This window comes from Cyrtonyx montezumae, unplaced genomic scaffold (genome assembly GCF_038088225.1).
Source record: "Cyrtonyx montezumae isolate F1298 unplaced genomic scaffold, pur_monq_1.0 scaffold_3, whole genome shotgun sequence".
Lineage (NCBI taxonomy): Eukaryota > Metazoa > Chordata > Aves > Galliformes > Odontophoridae > Cyrtonyx > Cyrtonyx montezumae.
Genome location: NW_027072034.1, coordinates 93,087,889 through 93,103,642, shown reverse-complemented (window position 1 = coordinate 93,103,642; position 15,754 = coordinate 93,087,889). Strand labels below are relative to the sequence as shown.

Genomic DNA, 15,754 nt, shown 5'->3' with positions numbered 1-15,754 from the left:
GCTCTTCAGAGACACTCACTTATGCATGGATTCATTTGATGTGTTGTCAAAGTCACATTAATTAGCTTATTTGACTGGAATGATTGCAGTTCTCATCAGTGCCCAGAGGAGACACTTAGCTGGGAATCAGACAACCTCTGGCCCTAAAACTATGAAAGCTGAAATGCATATCATTATTTTTGCTGGATCTTTTGTAGCAAACTGGCTTCTCAGCTTCTGCACAATGCTAAGCAAAGTCTCAAAGTAACTTCCTTACTTCTAATCATTTTGTATCACTTATCATCAGTCTTCATCTTCTGCTTTTTTTTTTTTTTTTTTTTTTTGCAACCTCATATAGCAATTTCAAGAAAAGTAATATATTAGATTTCTGTGGGTCAGAGGAAGACTAGCCTCTTCTCAGTGTCAGATACTTTATGGAAAGAAAAATCCCATGCTATCTTTGTACAGATGAACCATTAGAAAAACTCTGAGCTGCCTAACACAAACCACGTCGGCTGTTTTGTCTCCCTTATCTTTTGTCTGTGTCTCAGTGCCACCACTGAAAGGAAGAGAGAAACAGCACTGCTTCTCATGCTGACAGTGACAGAACTTGGCACTTGCTGGAGATTAAAGTGAATATGACAAGATCTGTATTTCTGAGGCACTCAGAGGGATCTGAAGTGCTGACTGCTGTCAGTACTGCATTGGCAAGCCATTCTGCCTCTCCCTCTGTGAGCACTGTTGCTATGAGAAAAGCAACAGGCAGAGATAAGACCAGATGTGTTTAACCTTTCAAATATTCAAAGTTTTACCAGTGTGCCAGTGATTTAGGCCAGAGCAAAGTGAAGAAAAAATTATTTGAGGCAGTACTGCCAGGGGCTTGTAGAAATACAACATTTGCGTGGCTGCATCATTCCAACACACATGAAAAAGCTAGTGCTGTTTAGAAATGAACACATAATGCTTAGTGGCTGTAAAACAGTATGAAACCATGAATGTAACGGGGGCTTTTATGATTCTGAATGTTTGATGCACAAGACCAATCTTCCACATTTCTTCCACGCACCAGGTATACCTGGTTGGAAAACATATTACTGAAAAGAAATTACATGAATTATTGGCCTCCTCCCCAGGGTTGAGGGCTGTATCAGAGAGGGAAAGCAGTTTTCTTTTAGCTTGTTCTCATCTGCAGGGATGGGGGCTCTTCATTTTTCCCAGTCCGGCAGCCTTTGGGCTGCTGCAGAGCAACCCCTTTGAAAAGAGGCACACTTAGTTGAGGTGGATGAGGTTCAGCATAGTCCACACAAATTGACAGCAGAATGTTGCCTCTGCCTGAAGCAGATTTGATCCTATTTTGAGTCTGTTTCCTAAGGGCTAAAAATGTCTTAATTTGTCTGCTTGGCATGCAAGTGGCATGAATCAGTGGGGGAACCCAGGAGCAAGTACCTGGAATTTTTGGTCCAGGCTGGGAAATGCAGATTCTGAGTGGGCTGGAGGCAGGACCTGGTTGTTTAAGCTCTCAGTTCTCAACCTGCCTCTGCATCCAGTTAATTTGATTCAGAGTGTTCCTTTTATCCAGAAGACTCTTTAAAGAATGCATACTGATTGCATAGTCCCTCCAAGTGAGCTCACAGAGTTTGATTCAATCTTTCTGAGAGCTGGAGCTCTCAAATGAGAAGTCTTTCAGAAATACTGAGCCTCATTTTATCTGATGGAGAAATGTTAGGATTTCATCAACATCAAAAAGCAATCACTGTTTCCATATCGTATCTGTTGTCAGTTTGCACCCCTTGGTGGCAGAGTCAGTTTTCCAGCTGATGTCACCCAGCATACCTTCACTAGCTGTGAGTAATGTTCAGATTTGGGCTGAATAAATGTTGCCAACACCCGAATATTCCTTTGTAGGATGGCAGAATAATTCAGCATCGCACCTGCTCAAGAGAAAGGATGCAACTACGCAAGAAAAACGCTTTGCAGAAGTGCTGAAGAAATCCATTCTTGCCCCTGTTCAGAGGATTCACTAGTTAATCTGTTTTTTCCTTTATTTTTAGAAACTAATAATCCTATCAATTATTCACCATCTGCATTTCAGTGGTTAAAAAGTTTCTAGCACAGATTCTTTTTGCTTAAGGACTTCTGCAAATTGCCATACAGTAGGTTTCTACATCACTGCTTCCTAGAAGCATCAGTATTTTCTACAAGAAAATGCCTACCCTGTCTTTATGCCTGCCCCATTTCCTTTTTTGCTCTTCCATGCACTTCACACACTGTCACTGCTAGTGACAAAATGTTGAATTCGGTGAACTTTTGGCCTAACACTGAGCAGCGGATTCTGTGTACTGCTTTGCCCTTGGTGTCAAGACTGGGGAAGCTGAGAGAAATCAGTTATCACATCTGATACCTTCAGGAGTTTACTCATGAATTTGCCTTTACTCCACATGTCAATGAAGGCCAGATGCTGTTCCATGAATACGGTTGCATTTGTATAGCACAGGGGGATGCTCTCTGTGGAGCTTATTCTCTGGACACGAGGTGGGCAATTGAGGGCACAGTATATCCACCTGCTTAGGGCATCCTTATTCTGATTGGATCCCAGGCAGTTGCTGCAGGGGATATAAGAATAAGGTCAGTGAGTTTTTCAGTAGAATGTTGTGCAAGTTAGCTGATGGAGAAGGAGTGAGGGGGAAGATCATGTGGTGCTCTGCCATGCAGTAAGAACAGCTGTGCAAAGGAGGACAGCCCAGTGTCCCACAGTCCCCACACCCCACTTGCAGTGATTTCATGCCCGCCCTGAGTCAGGGTTGCTGCTGTGTTGCTTCCCATCTGAGAAGGCTATGTATGGCTCCATGAAAAGTGTTACACTCAAGCTGGGCAAGAAGCATTCATAGCCTGTGAGGGCACTTTTTCACTCATCTGTTACAAGGAAGCCTTCTGCTGTTTCACTGACTGAAATAAGAGGCACATCTTGCTATCATGCAGTCACCGGTGCAGTCTGTGCACTCTTATCACTTCTTCACAAGCAGGACTGGCTGAATAACACAAATTTTCACTATAGATATTATTCTGCATCTGTGTGGTGGTATGGCTTGTGACTTCTAATCGCAGTTCACCTTGGGAGTATCTGGTCAATTATTACTACCCAATATTTGTCAGATTATTGCATTACATGTATGTCAGTCATACTGATCTGGTCCTTTGCCAATGAAAGAGAGAAATGCATTTCTTAATGCATTTTTATTTCCTCCGAAGAGCCTTCTGGGCTTTAGCAGAAAAGAGCTACATTTCTTAGCCATTTTTCTGTGTGGTTGAGACAGGTCGGTTTTTGAAAGTCGGACCTCATTTTGCATTTGGGCCTGACCCTGTGAGCACCTCCTGCAACATGTTTCCTTTCATGCAGGATGAGGGTAGGACTGCTTTTTGTTGGTAGGGGCTGGTAGGTAAGCATGCCCCAGCAGCCTAATTCTCAGGAAATGTATTTTGGACAAAATCTGAGCTGCATAACAGCTCCTACTACAGCTTCCTGCCCCAGGGACTTCGCTCTTGTGGGTCATCAAGACACCAAGAGTAATGATTGCTATGATTATTTAACCCAGAAGTCTGGTTTTTGCTCCTTTGTTTCTGTAGTCCAGAAGTCAGTAAACTAGGATCTGGCTTGCGGCCATTCCTGCTTAGTGTCTGTCCCCTGTGCTAGTGCTGCTACCCAGCAGTTTGTCACAGCTGTATAAGGAGGCAGTCTTCCACACCCCCATTTATTCATGTAAACCATGCTGACCAGCTGAAATGTTAAAGCTGAACTTAATGAGTACTATAGTCATGTAATCAATGGCCAGTGTACACTTGAGCTCAACTATATTTGCAGGCTGGGCTGAGGTAGTCAGCCCCATTAGGTCAGCATTATGTCCAGTTGTTAGGGTGCACTCAGGTCCTGGAGATACCTTTTCATGTATAATTTATTAGGTAAATGGTCCTATAATACTCTGTGCTAAAGAGGGAAATGAAAAGCAACTGACTAAGATCTCCATTTGTAGGTTGTTCCTAGTAGTGGAAATTATTAGTCAGAACTGGAAACTGTGAAGGACCTGTCACCTTTCCTAAGTTCTGAGCAAAACTCTTCAATTTCCCTTGGCTACTTAGAAGTGGTTTGGTGTTAATGGTTGTTTGTGCTTATTTTCACACACACGCGTGAGTTACATGGGTCAAGTTCCAGTGGTCCAGTACCTAAGCAGCCTACAGTCAAGATGAACACAGAGGGCTTTGCAGAGAAGCCCAGCAGATAGTGGGGAGCTTGCACAAGGTCTGAAAAAGGAGCTGAGGATGAATATGGGGTATGAGGAGAGAGTAGAGGCAATAGGATGAAGCTAAGGGTTGAATGGAGAGGAGCTGGGTATGAGAGAGTAATGGCCATTGGAAATCCAGATAAGATACCGAAGTGGAATAACATGAGGCATTTCTGAGCCAACATAACCCACCAATCCCCAAGATTTCAAGACAGTTGGATGAAGTGTTGAATGAACCATACTTTTGCTTGTGGTTGCTCTGCCCAGTAGGAGTACTTGAGAGGGAAATTTCATCTTTGTTCTACTTACTGCTGTGCTAGCAAGGATGTGTGAGCAGGCTGTAATTCATGGAGCAACAGTGTGGAAATTCCCACAACCTGCTCTGTGGCTTCTGGTCCTAAGGAGATGTATGTCATTCATTATCAGTCTGCCTTATCAACAGCAGAGATTTGTTATCACTTTCTGCCAACAAACAGTACAGTTTTGGCATCACTTTGATCCCTAGTACCAGTAAAAAGGAGACATGCAGCTTTGCATTCAGTTGTTGAGGTGAGAAGTGAGAGACACAAAACCAGCTCCATTTCAGATGCACGTCAGATTTCACAAACCAGCTCTTTTCTATCAGAAGTTCTGAAGCTGCTTACAGGAATATGGGAAGCCTAAAACTGCACCCTAGCTTAGCCAGGCTGTCTAATAAGACCTACCAACCTATCAGCAGAATTCATTTGGAAATGCCAGTTCTATCTATTTGTAAGTGTCATTGTTAGCAAAAATGAAAGGATCTCGGTTGCTATGATGAACAAAAAGAAAGAGATGGAGCCTCAGTGGGGCTGCCCCAGAGTACAGGGGCAGAGGCTTCAGGCATGCTCACATCCTCTCACAGAGAATTCAACAGGAGGTTGCTCTGCCTGAAGGATGTTTTATTTCTTTCTTTGGGTTCAGGCCCACTTTAGGATCTCCTTGATGCTTAGAGCGGTCCCGTGTATTTCAAAAAGGAGGCTGAGTTTACTGCATTAGTTTACTGAACCCCACACTGTTCTGAACACTTACTAGCAGTGCCAAGGTGAGCTTATCACCTATTAATTCCCCTGTGTTTTCGCATGAAGTCCTTGTGTCCTTTAGTCAGTGGGAGTTTGTGGTTCACTTGCTGCACTGGCAGTAGTTCAGTACCTCTTGTCATCACTGCGATGACATGGTCACTGCTGGTGGCCACAGGCTCCTGGATGTGAAAAGCTCCAGCAGAGAGGGCAGGAACTTCCTAAAAGAGCGACCCTAATAACCACTGGTCTTCTGGGAGTACTTACAGATATATTTTTAGATACCATAAACAGTAGTGCATAGGGTCCCTTTAATGCTTTCAAACTGCCGTGTATCATTCTCTAAGTGTTTTAATTGTAGGTTAATGATGTCAGGTATTTGGATGCTGTATTACATGAAAAAACACGTCTCCTTCTGGGTGCTGAGCACAAACTTTTCCTGTATGTGACGGTATTCACACATTCAAGACTTAAATCCCAATTATCCATGCCTTGGGAGTAGGGTGGGCTTGTCAAAATGGTACACTGCAATCCTTCGAAAGATAATGAGGTAATAGATACATCTAATGCTTTCAGAGAAGCATGAAACTCTCTTGCTAAAATGAAATTGAGTTCACGAAAGGGTAGAGTTATCTTTTAAAGTAAGTTTTTGCATGACTGCAGAGCAAATACTGCATTAAATATAAGGCTAGATCCTCTGTTTTACTGATAATGTTCCAAGTTCTCATTTTTTCCTCTAAATTATGATATAGTCTCCTGCAAGCTAAGCAGCTATCCTGAGAGATCTGACTGCTGCTTTATTGATACTTAGTGGCATGTCAGTCTGCTAAGACATCAAGCAGTACATATAAGAACCATGAGTTGCCAGCGTAGCAGGAGAACACTTTTTTTATTTATTGGTGACTTGGAAGTCCGACATCTGTTTCTCATGGTTTGAGGGAGCTGCCTTCAGTAAGGCTGGCAACAACAGCTGCCATGGGAAGGATGCTGCAGGTGGAGGTTGCACAGCTCTGCCAAGATGCAGAGCAGAGCTCCAGTGGGTGCCAGGTGCTGTCTGACTTCCCAGTGTGGTTTGGAAAGCATCCTGTGAGTGATGGCAGAAGTGAGGAATCAGAGTAGTGGCTGGTTGTGCTAATAGTGGGTGGCTTGACACTGTGCGAGTACTATCTTACAGCCTCTTCACTTGGCGGGTGGCAACTGAAAGTGAGGTGAACGAAGGGCTGGTGTTGTGCACTGCTCCTGGGGAGAAGGATCAGAGCTGAGGGCTGGGCTGGAGAAGAAGCCGATGTGAGTGGTTAAGGATTTGGGAGTTTGAGAGAAGGGGGCATTTCCAGTGCCTGCAAGCAGGGCGCAGCGAAGGAAAACCAAAAATTCAAGCATGTGAAACTGACAGGAAATCAGACAGCGTTAAGATGCCACTGAGTGAGGATGCTTTTAACACTTCACACAGTATCTCAGTTCTGCTAGCGGTCAGGGTTATGTTGTGGGCAGCATGGTACTAGAAAATTATGGGTTTTGTTCTCCACGGCTGACGTTTTAACCGACCTCTTTCACCAAAAATACCTAAGCAGCAGAAAAGTATTTAAAGCCTCAAATTTTGGCTATGGGCAATGCTAAATATCACTTGCCTTTGCCACCAGTTTTATGTTTTGCAATTAAGAAACTGGTTCCTGAGGTAACTGGAATAGCCACCTGGAGTGGGTGGCCTGATGTTTTGATCCTTGTCAGCAGGTTATGAGAGAGAGGGAGTCATGAATATTAGGATAGAAGACAAGTTACCTTTGTGAGGACTGAAAAGACCTTGGCTAAATCCCAAGACAGGAGATGGAGCAGATCTCAATATCAAAAAACATAGCCTTCCTCCTGTTGTTGGAAACCTTTTCCCTGGTGCAGACCTCCGTAACTTAGAAATAATACATGTACCTTCACTAAGCCTTCTGAAGTATTCCTGTGTTATTTTTGTCTGGTTTGAATTGCTTAGGTAGTTATGGGTTTATTCTGCAGTCATTTTGATGTTTGCAAGCTTGCTGTTTCACAGCATATGTGCTTCCGTTCATATTTGTATTTGTGAATCCCTGAAAGTTTTACAGGACATAGCACATCTGCAGAGATTGTTACTCATTACCTAAAGCCCACTGAGTTGGAATCGAGATTCTGTGTACCCTCTGCTGGATTTTATTTGTTTTCCATTCATAAATTTCTATCAGGGAGTGCCAGCTGGTATTCCAGCCATGCCTCAGCCAAGGGGTGAAGCAAATATTCACAAACACAACGTGGGGCTGATATGCATTCATGGATACTGTTTGGTGAATCATACTCAGCAGCAAATACATCCAGAACATCAAGATACTATCACGTGTTGCAGTTTTACCCATTTGATCTGCATCTGTCTCTCAGGAGGCTTTTATTCCAACATGTTGTTTCTTTGTCTTTTCAATAGTCTGGAATCCAACTAAATTCAAGAAGAATTCCTATTGAGAATGACAATTAGGACATAAATTGTGCAGCAAGATTTGTCACACATACAACATTAGGTCAGTACACTTCAGGTAGCATGAGGAGTCCTGCACACGAGCTAATAGTGCTGTGCTCAGCGCAGGAGCACACACATCGAGTGGAAGGGAGACAGCAGAATTTTCCTGTCACCTCCTCAGCCTTATAAGCCCATTTGTGAGTAGAACTGCAGAATTAAGATCTAAGGACAATAGGTTTTGTCACTAGGGGATTGTTGCAATTGCTAATTTTAATGTGACTTTTGCCTGAGTTTATTGATTTTTGCCTCTCTTGCTCTGGCAAGTAAAAGGAAAAACTATAGACGTTATTTTTCATATAATATCATAGAAGAAATAATTCTGAGCATCAGTTTCATCTTTTCCTTGTCCCTGTTGCATTGCTTACATGGCAGTGCCACCATGTGGTACCAGCTGCAGGTGCAGTGCTTGGTAGTGAGGGCTCGCCTTTTGTTCAGGAAGCCAGTACAGGATTGCAAACAAGTCTGGGGCTGGTCTAATCAGTCTTCACAGACCTCATCCTCCATCATCCCAGATTGTTCTTGTACTAGCCAGGCCACTTCTAAAAGCCTGCATTTTCAACTCCTCAGAAAAGCTACTGCTTCCTCCTGAGCATCTGTACAGTGCTACATGGTGAGTCTCTGTTTCAGCTCACATCTCTTGACTTTACAGTCAGGCAAAGCAGCTGTAGAAAAAAAATCACATTACAGTTTACCTCAGCTGTGTAATTTACTGAATGTGCTTGCCACCTCTCTGCTGTGGTGAACAGGGAAAGCTTGTGTTTGGAGGAGATGGTGCTCATCACGTTGGTATTTCTCTTTTAGGGGGTCCATGAGTCAAAAGGAGTGACTGAAGATTATTTGAAACTGGAATCACTGATCCAGAAAGTGGTTTCACCTTATTTGGGCACCTATGGTCTGTATTCCAGTGATGGACCCTTCACACACTCTTCCTGTATCCTGGGTAAGTATAACAGCAGCTTGATTTGACACAGCACAGAGAGCATCACCAAAAGCTCAGTCCACACAGGACAGGGGCCTGCATGTGAGGAGACCAGAGCTCAGAGAAGGGCAGTGAAGCCGGTGAGGGGAACGGAGCACAAGTCTTATGAGGAGTGGCTGAGCGAGCTGGGATTGTTTAGACCAGGGAAGAGGAGTCTCAGGGGAGACCACACTGCCCCCTACAACTACCTAAAAGGAGATTGTGGCAAGGTGGAGGTCGGCGTCTTCTTCCATACAGGACTAGAGGGAATGGCCTCAAGTTGCACCAGGGGAGATTCAGGCTGGACATTAGGAAATACTTCTTCTCACAAAGAGTGGTCAGGCACTGCAATGGGCTGCCCAGGGATGTGGTAGAGTCACCATCCCTGGAGGTTCAGGAAAAGTATAGATGTGGTACTAAGGAATATAGTTCAGTGGGCAATACTGGTGATAGGTGGATGGTTGGACTGGATGATCTCTTCCAACCTTGGTGATCCTATGGTTTTATGAGGTTGAGCAGTATGACCACACTATTTCTCTGAGTTCATGCAATATGTAAAGTCATGATGATCTGGCAGTGGCAGAAGATGAAACCAGCAGTTACTGCTTTAAAGCTTTGAATCTGGAGTATGTTTTGCTTTTCCATTCTACCTTTTTGGGAGCAATAACACAGGATGCCTTATAGACAGAGAGAGGAAGAAGTAAGAAGCAATTTCTGTAGTGTTCATTAGTGTGGAAAGATTTTACAAGATTATTTAAAGCAGGAAAATGAGAATTTGTCTTAGCAAAGACTAAGTGATAAGCGTGTAATAGGTCTGTGCAGGGTAGAAGATAAGAAGAGTAGCACACACAAATGAAGAGAAAATTAAGACGAAATGGAAGGGAAAATAACACTGATTTGGTTAGATGCTGGAATAAACTGCATGTGGAGGCTGTTAAGTATTCACTGCTAAAGGTGCCATTTATATGTCACTACCTAGGCACCTACAAGGAACTAAGTGATTAAAAGTGGTCCTGCCTGATGGCAGAGTCCCTTCCATCTTACTGTCTAGGTTTCCCTGTGCTCTGTTCTGTGAAGGCAAGACTATGCCAAGAGGAAGGCCTTCTGAAAATCCCTCTGAGTGATGCAATTTGTTGAAATTATGAAGGGGATATTACCAGCATAAGTCAACAAGGAAATGTGGTACTACCCAAATATTTTCATGTGAATTCTGTGATGGCCTACTTGAATAGAGAAAATAGAGGAGTAAACAAGTTAAATGGTGCAATTTCTGTACAGTCAATTTCATCTGTTTGCTTGTAAGAAATGGTCAGTGTGGTAGCTGATTTTCCTTTGAAGCTGGATGGAAAAATGGTTGTGTTGCAGTACACATTTAAGAAATGAATCTTTTTAATGTGAATAAATAGAGGCCAGTTATTTATGGAAAATTTAGGAGTAGGTTTAGGAATTTAGGTTTAGGAGTACTACTTTGTATTCTTTACTTGCCATTAAAAGGCCACAGTCACTTAAATGGAGCTCCAAATTGTTTTCTGAATAAAGGCTCTTATACATCAGGACAGAAAAAATGCACTCGAAGAGAATAAAATTCCCAGGGAATGAGTTATCAGAAGATCAATGCTATACTGTGTGTCAGCAGAAATTAGGAAGGTTTTGTTGAACTGGGCACCTTGCCTTGCTGAATCTGTGATGCTGATCTGTAGGAGTACCCCTAAATGAGTCTTGTTTTGGACAATGAACCTGAATCCAAGGGGCATTTGTATCCAGGTAAGCACAAAAGTGTGACTGTAGAAGAGAAAGGCATTTTTAAAGGGATTCTCATAGTTTGGAGCTGAGCATACGCTAAGCATCCTAATTTCAAGCTTTTTGTTGTTGTTGTTTTCAGTGGCTATAGTTGACATCCAGACTAAAATCAATTCCATTCTCCAGCCATGCCCTTTTAATGAGGATGGGAAGTATGAATGGCAGGGAGAAAGCTTCAGATGTGTGACCCAATAGATACGACATATTTTTCCTTTTACTTTTTGCACAAGTGAGAAAGAGCAATGAAATATGCAAAACGTTTGATCTAGCTGCAGAGAGCACTCCAGCCCTAAAACACTGGTGGAGGATCTCCGTGCTCACTTGCTGCCACCTGCCGTTCATTCTTTGGAAAGAACTCACTCGGTCAACAACAGCATCATTAAAACTTAATGGGCTGAGTGCAGCAATGTTTCTCAGAAAGGTGCTGTGGGCACCGCCCTCCAGTGACCATTTCCAAAGACTACTGGTGTTCTCTTGTGTGGTCTCCAAACAATGCTCTGAATCACAGGTTTTTTTCCAAAATTATCGAGTAAAACTGTGTATCTTAATCCTTAATGCCCCAAATCTGAAGAGATCAGATTTCCCCAGCGTGGGTGGCTGGTTCCCTGCCTTCTTAGGTGGGTTGATTGTACTGTCTCTGCAGTGCACTTTTCATTTTGATTGAAGAAATGAGGATCTGAAAGCACAAGGGAAAGGTGAAGTTAAACAGAAATCAGTGCCACAAATCTTAAAAGTTAGCTTTCAAATACTTGAAATTAGTGATCTTCAGAGGCAGAACGAGAACAGAGTTTGGCTTTCTGTCACAGCTTGAAGAAAATATCTGCAATTGTACGTCATGTCTCCTGCAATATTTACTATTTTACTCCAGCAGTTGAAATTGAACGACTGTACGGGAGTTTCAGCTATTTCTAAATAGATTTGAGGCATTCAAACTGATAAAGAAAGCTAGGAACTGAATCCTATGAATCTCTGAAATCAGCAGAATGTATTATTTTTAACAAGTTCCAGTCACACAAGAAGAGCTTACGAGTACTTGGGCCTTGACTTTTATTTTGAACACTCCTAACTGCGAATACCACAAAAACAGGAGACCTCACAGCTATTACTCTGGATCTTTCTTTATTTGCAGAGAAGCGCTTCTTCAGGCGTTCCAAGTCAGGTGACATCCTTGCCAAGAACCCTGTGGTGCGATCGAAAAGCTACAATAATCCACTGCTGACTCCAGTAGCCGAGTATGAAACGGAGGGCATGGCTGCCAATGGGACGAGCATCCGAAGACACTCTGTTTCGGAAATGACCTCCTGCCTGGAGCTCCAGGGGTACTCCAACCTCACCACCATCATGGACAACGGTTCTAAGAGCTCCATGACGGCCACAAAAAACTTGCTGTCAGACCAGGAGCGGTCCAGTGCTGGGTCAGCGCAGTGCACTGGCAAACTCAGTACAGTGGAGCAACAGAAAGGACACTTCCACTCCATGGACGACCCACATAGGTCTTTTGAGCTGGACAGGGACCCTTCCTTGATTCCAGTTCCTTCCTCTAGCCCTGAGAACATAGTAGATCAGATTTTAGAGTCAATTGACTCTGATTCTGAAGGCATTTTTATTGATTTTGGCCGAGGCTGTTCCAATTCATCAGCGTACAATGTGGACGTGAACAGACAGAGCATCATGTGAAGGACAGCAGGACACGAGCCTTGGGTTCTAATATATAAGAAAGATACTAACGTGTTCAGTCAGACCATGGGCAAAACGTTTGTATGTCTAAGGCACAACCTTAGCTGTGCTGAAGTATAAAAACGCAAGAGTTTACAGCAGGAGGGAGTCAGCAGCCCGGGGGGAGAAACCCCAATGACTTCTCCCTGTCCCCATCCTCTGCATTCTGATTTCTTACTGTCTTTCTAAACTTAGGGGATCACAAACGAGCAGGTGTCTGATAAAATGCTGTTGTTACAACTGGCAGCGCCTATTCAGTAATGCCGCCTAGTAAATGACTCAAGAGATTCCTGTAGAAGGGCAGGTTGTTCTCTGGACTGTAACGTGTCAGCCAGAGCACAGAAACTTATCCTTTTAAAAAGAAAAACGAAAAATCAGAGGCTGTGGGCCTTCGTACCACAGAATACAATGATAAAGAAGTCTCTTTTTAATCTTTTCTTGTACATCTTGTATGCACTCCTTCGCCCAGTGGTGAGTTAAGAGTTCTTGAAGAAAAGCAAATAAATGGAAATGTGCTACCTGATGTCTTGCGATGCCTGACGTCTTGTGTTCCGCTTCATGGCTGGTGCTTTGTGTCTGTGAGTGAGTTGTCTTTGAAACTGGCTCTTAAGGCATGGCACTTCCAAGAAATCAGTGCACTGCTGACTCCTGGAGCATCCATTGTATGGAGAAATGCCAGCAGAGTTCAACTTCACTGTTTTTACTAAGTAAATAAAAACAGGGCCTCTCAGTGGGCATCTTCATTATATATTTATATTCTTAAAGGAGTGCCATAATTCATATATTGTAATTTTAAGTATGTAAAGTATGTCAGTGGTTTTACAGTAGATTGGTACTAGAAATCCTGATGCCTGGGCAGATTTTTGACCAGGTGGCTTCACAGCAGATGCTACGCTACTCTACGTCATTCCATTCCAGGTGTCTCTTCTGGAGCTGGGAGGCAGTGGGCACCTCCACAGCTGCCCAGCAGAGATGGGCCTCGGAGTGATGCAGCAAGACCTGGTTCTTAGCTCAGAAGCTCAAGGACTCAAGAAGTGATGTCATGCTTCTTTTGTTTCACGTAGAGAGAAGCAATCTTGTCCATGTCCCAGTAGTCTCAAATTTTACCACCAAGGAACAATCCTTGTGGGTAATGTGATAATTAAAACCCAACCAGGCTGAAACACCACTCCCCGGTGTAAGTGCCCAAACCAAAAAGCCAGTCCAGTTTTGGCATCGCGTTCTAGGCATACGCAGACCTGAGCACAGTTCCAGGATCAAGATGTGCTGCTTTGCCTGTGGGACCATCTAACACGGAGAGTCAATGTGGAGGTACCTTGCCAAAATCAACTAGTAGAAACATAGATGCAGCAGTTCCAGTGCCTCTGCATGTATGGCTGGGATCCACAGATGATCAGACCACTCATGAGCTGCTCTCTGACCGTGGTGATGCCTTTCTCATCCTATGGTACTGCACTGGAGCACACCAACGTATGTTTAACAAGTGGTGGTGGTGGTGCCAACAGGTGTTTGCCCACACTCTGCTCAATGGGGCGTGCAGGAAGGCCACACTTTCAAGGCATGTTTGGGGCCACATTTGGCTCTGTACAAACTGCAGGAGACAGGAGGTCTTGCTGTACTTTGTTCCGATATCACAGGATAAAAGTGGAGAGATCCCACCCGAGTCTCTTGTACAGTTAGTGTCATCCTCCGTGACTGAAGATACTGAATCCCCTGCTGTGCCGGAAATGAACTCACTGCTCCCACACTGAATGAATGGAGTTAATGAACAAAAATACTCCTTCGGCTGTTTTGAGAGGATACTTAAAGAGAGGGTTAAAGACAGCAACTGCTACTGCAGAGTATTGCGTCACTGTAACCATATAGTTTGAACTGAGCTTTTACGTTTCTAATTCTTAACCTTAACATGGACTGTTTAGGGTCAAAGCTCAAGCAGCAGAAGGATCTTCTGTAGGCATACAGACTCTTCGTAACATACATACATAAAAAAAATAAATAAATAAACCCAAAACAACCAAAGCAAAGCAAAACAAGGCAAAGTAAAGCTAACACCTGGCCTAGCCCACAAACCTCTGATTACCAGTAGTAATGGGGTTGAATGATTAAGCAAGTTGAACACAGGGCTGTTGGGCTTTGTTACTAGCTCTTATGGGTGGTGGTGTGTTTTGTAAGCACCGCTGAGCTGAAGGAAAAGGACTGTGTGTGTATTCATCTTTAGGATGAAGAGGATCTTAACTGGCTTGCACTTAACTAAGTTAACTGGAGCATGCTCTTGCTGTGGTTTAGAGCTAGCTGAGCTAAAATGGCATCTCTCTTAGCAATTGAGGTATTAAGAGAAGCCTGTTTTGTCTGCTGTGCAAAGGCTTTTAGTGGGGTAATGACTAAGGAAGGAGCAAACACATTCTGGTTCTAAAGGTTCAAGCTGCAGTTTCAGGACTATTTGTTTAATTAAAGGAAGCATTAGACTCAGCAGGCTTGCTAGGGAGAACCTGAAAGTATGAAGCTAGAGTGAAGTTCCTTACTGCAACGGTGGTAGGGTGGCTTTTTGTCTCTCCTTCAGTATCAAAGCATGCAGACAAGTATGACTGTAAACTGAAAAACTGAATGTGGGAGTCTACATAGGTATGAGACTGTACTGATCTGTGATCTTCCTACTGGCAGTCTAAATGTGATCAAATTAGGGGTGGGCTATTCCTAGAGACAAACCATGGAGGCATTATGCAGGTAATAAGTAAGTCAAAATAGTACTGCAGGAACACGGCAAAACATGTCTGTGAAGTGATGGCTTCCAGCTTTCAAATGCTTGCTAGAAGACAGCGTCCCAGTGCACCAGTTGCACGCAGACTATGGTCTTAACAGGGCACTCTGTGCTAATTCTTTCTCACTACCCTTCTTCTGTTATAATCTCTGGCATTTTACATCATCATCTGAATACCAAGAGCTTTCTGCTCTTTTCCTAGTTGGGATGGCTTCCAAGATCCTGCAAGGGCTATGCAGAGCGACAGATAATACTTTAAATTCCTGCTGTCTGGCACTGCAGGGTGAGTGCTGTGCTAGTGAAAGGAACTAAGAAGATGACCTCATGAGTGGCTCCTGAACACCATGGCGGAGATTTACAGTTCCCTGGAGAACAATTGGAAGTAGCAGAATGATTGACTGCAAATAATGCTGTTCAAATGGAGACCTCTTTTTTTTTTTTCTTTTTTTTCTCCTTAGAAATGAGGGAAGTGACTTTCCATTACTCAGTTCCTAGCAAGTACGAATGTTCCTAGCAAGGGAATGTACTCTGCCTGGAAGTGCGTTCTAAAATTGCCATCTCTCCAGATTGCTGTCCTCAGTGGTTTGCAAGCACCAGACCAAGCACATGGTTGCTGTAGTTGCAGGCTGCAATTCTCATCTTCTCTGAGGAAAAAGCACTAGCAGTGCAAGTGCCTGGTAGCTGGATGCAGCCCAA

General features: G+C 43.5%; 1 protein-coding gene across 2 annotated transcripts in view; it reads left to right on the top strand.

Moving 5' to 3' along the window:
- Positions 1–12,823, top strand: part of PRR5 (proline rich 5) — a 60,261-nt gene extending 47,438 nt beyond the window's left edge. For both annotated transcript variants that reach the window (XM_065742406.1, XM_065742405.1), the window contains 2 exons: positions 8,628–8,766; positions 11,714–12,823. In XM_065742406.1, the coding sequence (XP_065598478.1) occupies positions 8,628–8,766; positions 11,714–12,261 (687 nt within the window). In that variant the 3' untranslated portion in view covers positions 12,262–12,823. The remainder of the gene's footprint in view (positions 1–8,627; positions 8,767–11,713) is intronic.
- The last annotated feature ends 2,931 nt before the right edge of the window (positions 12,824–15,754 follow it).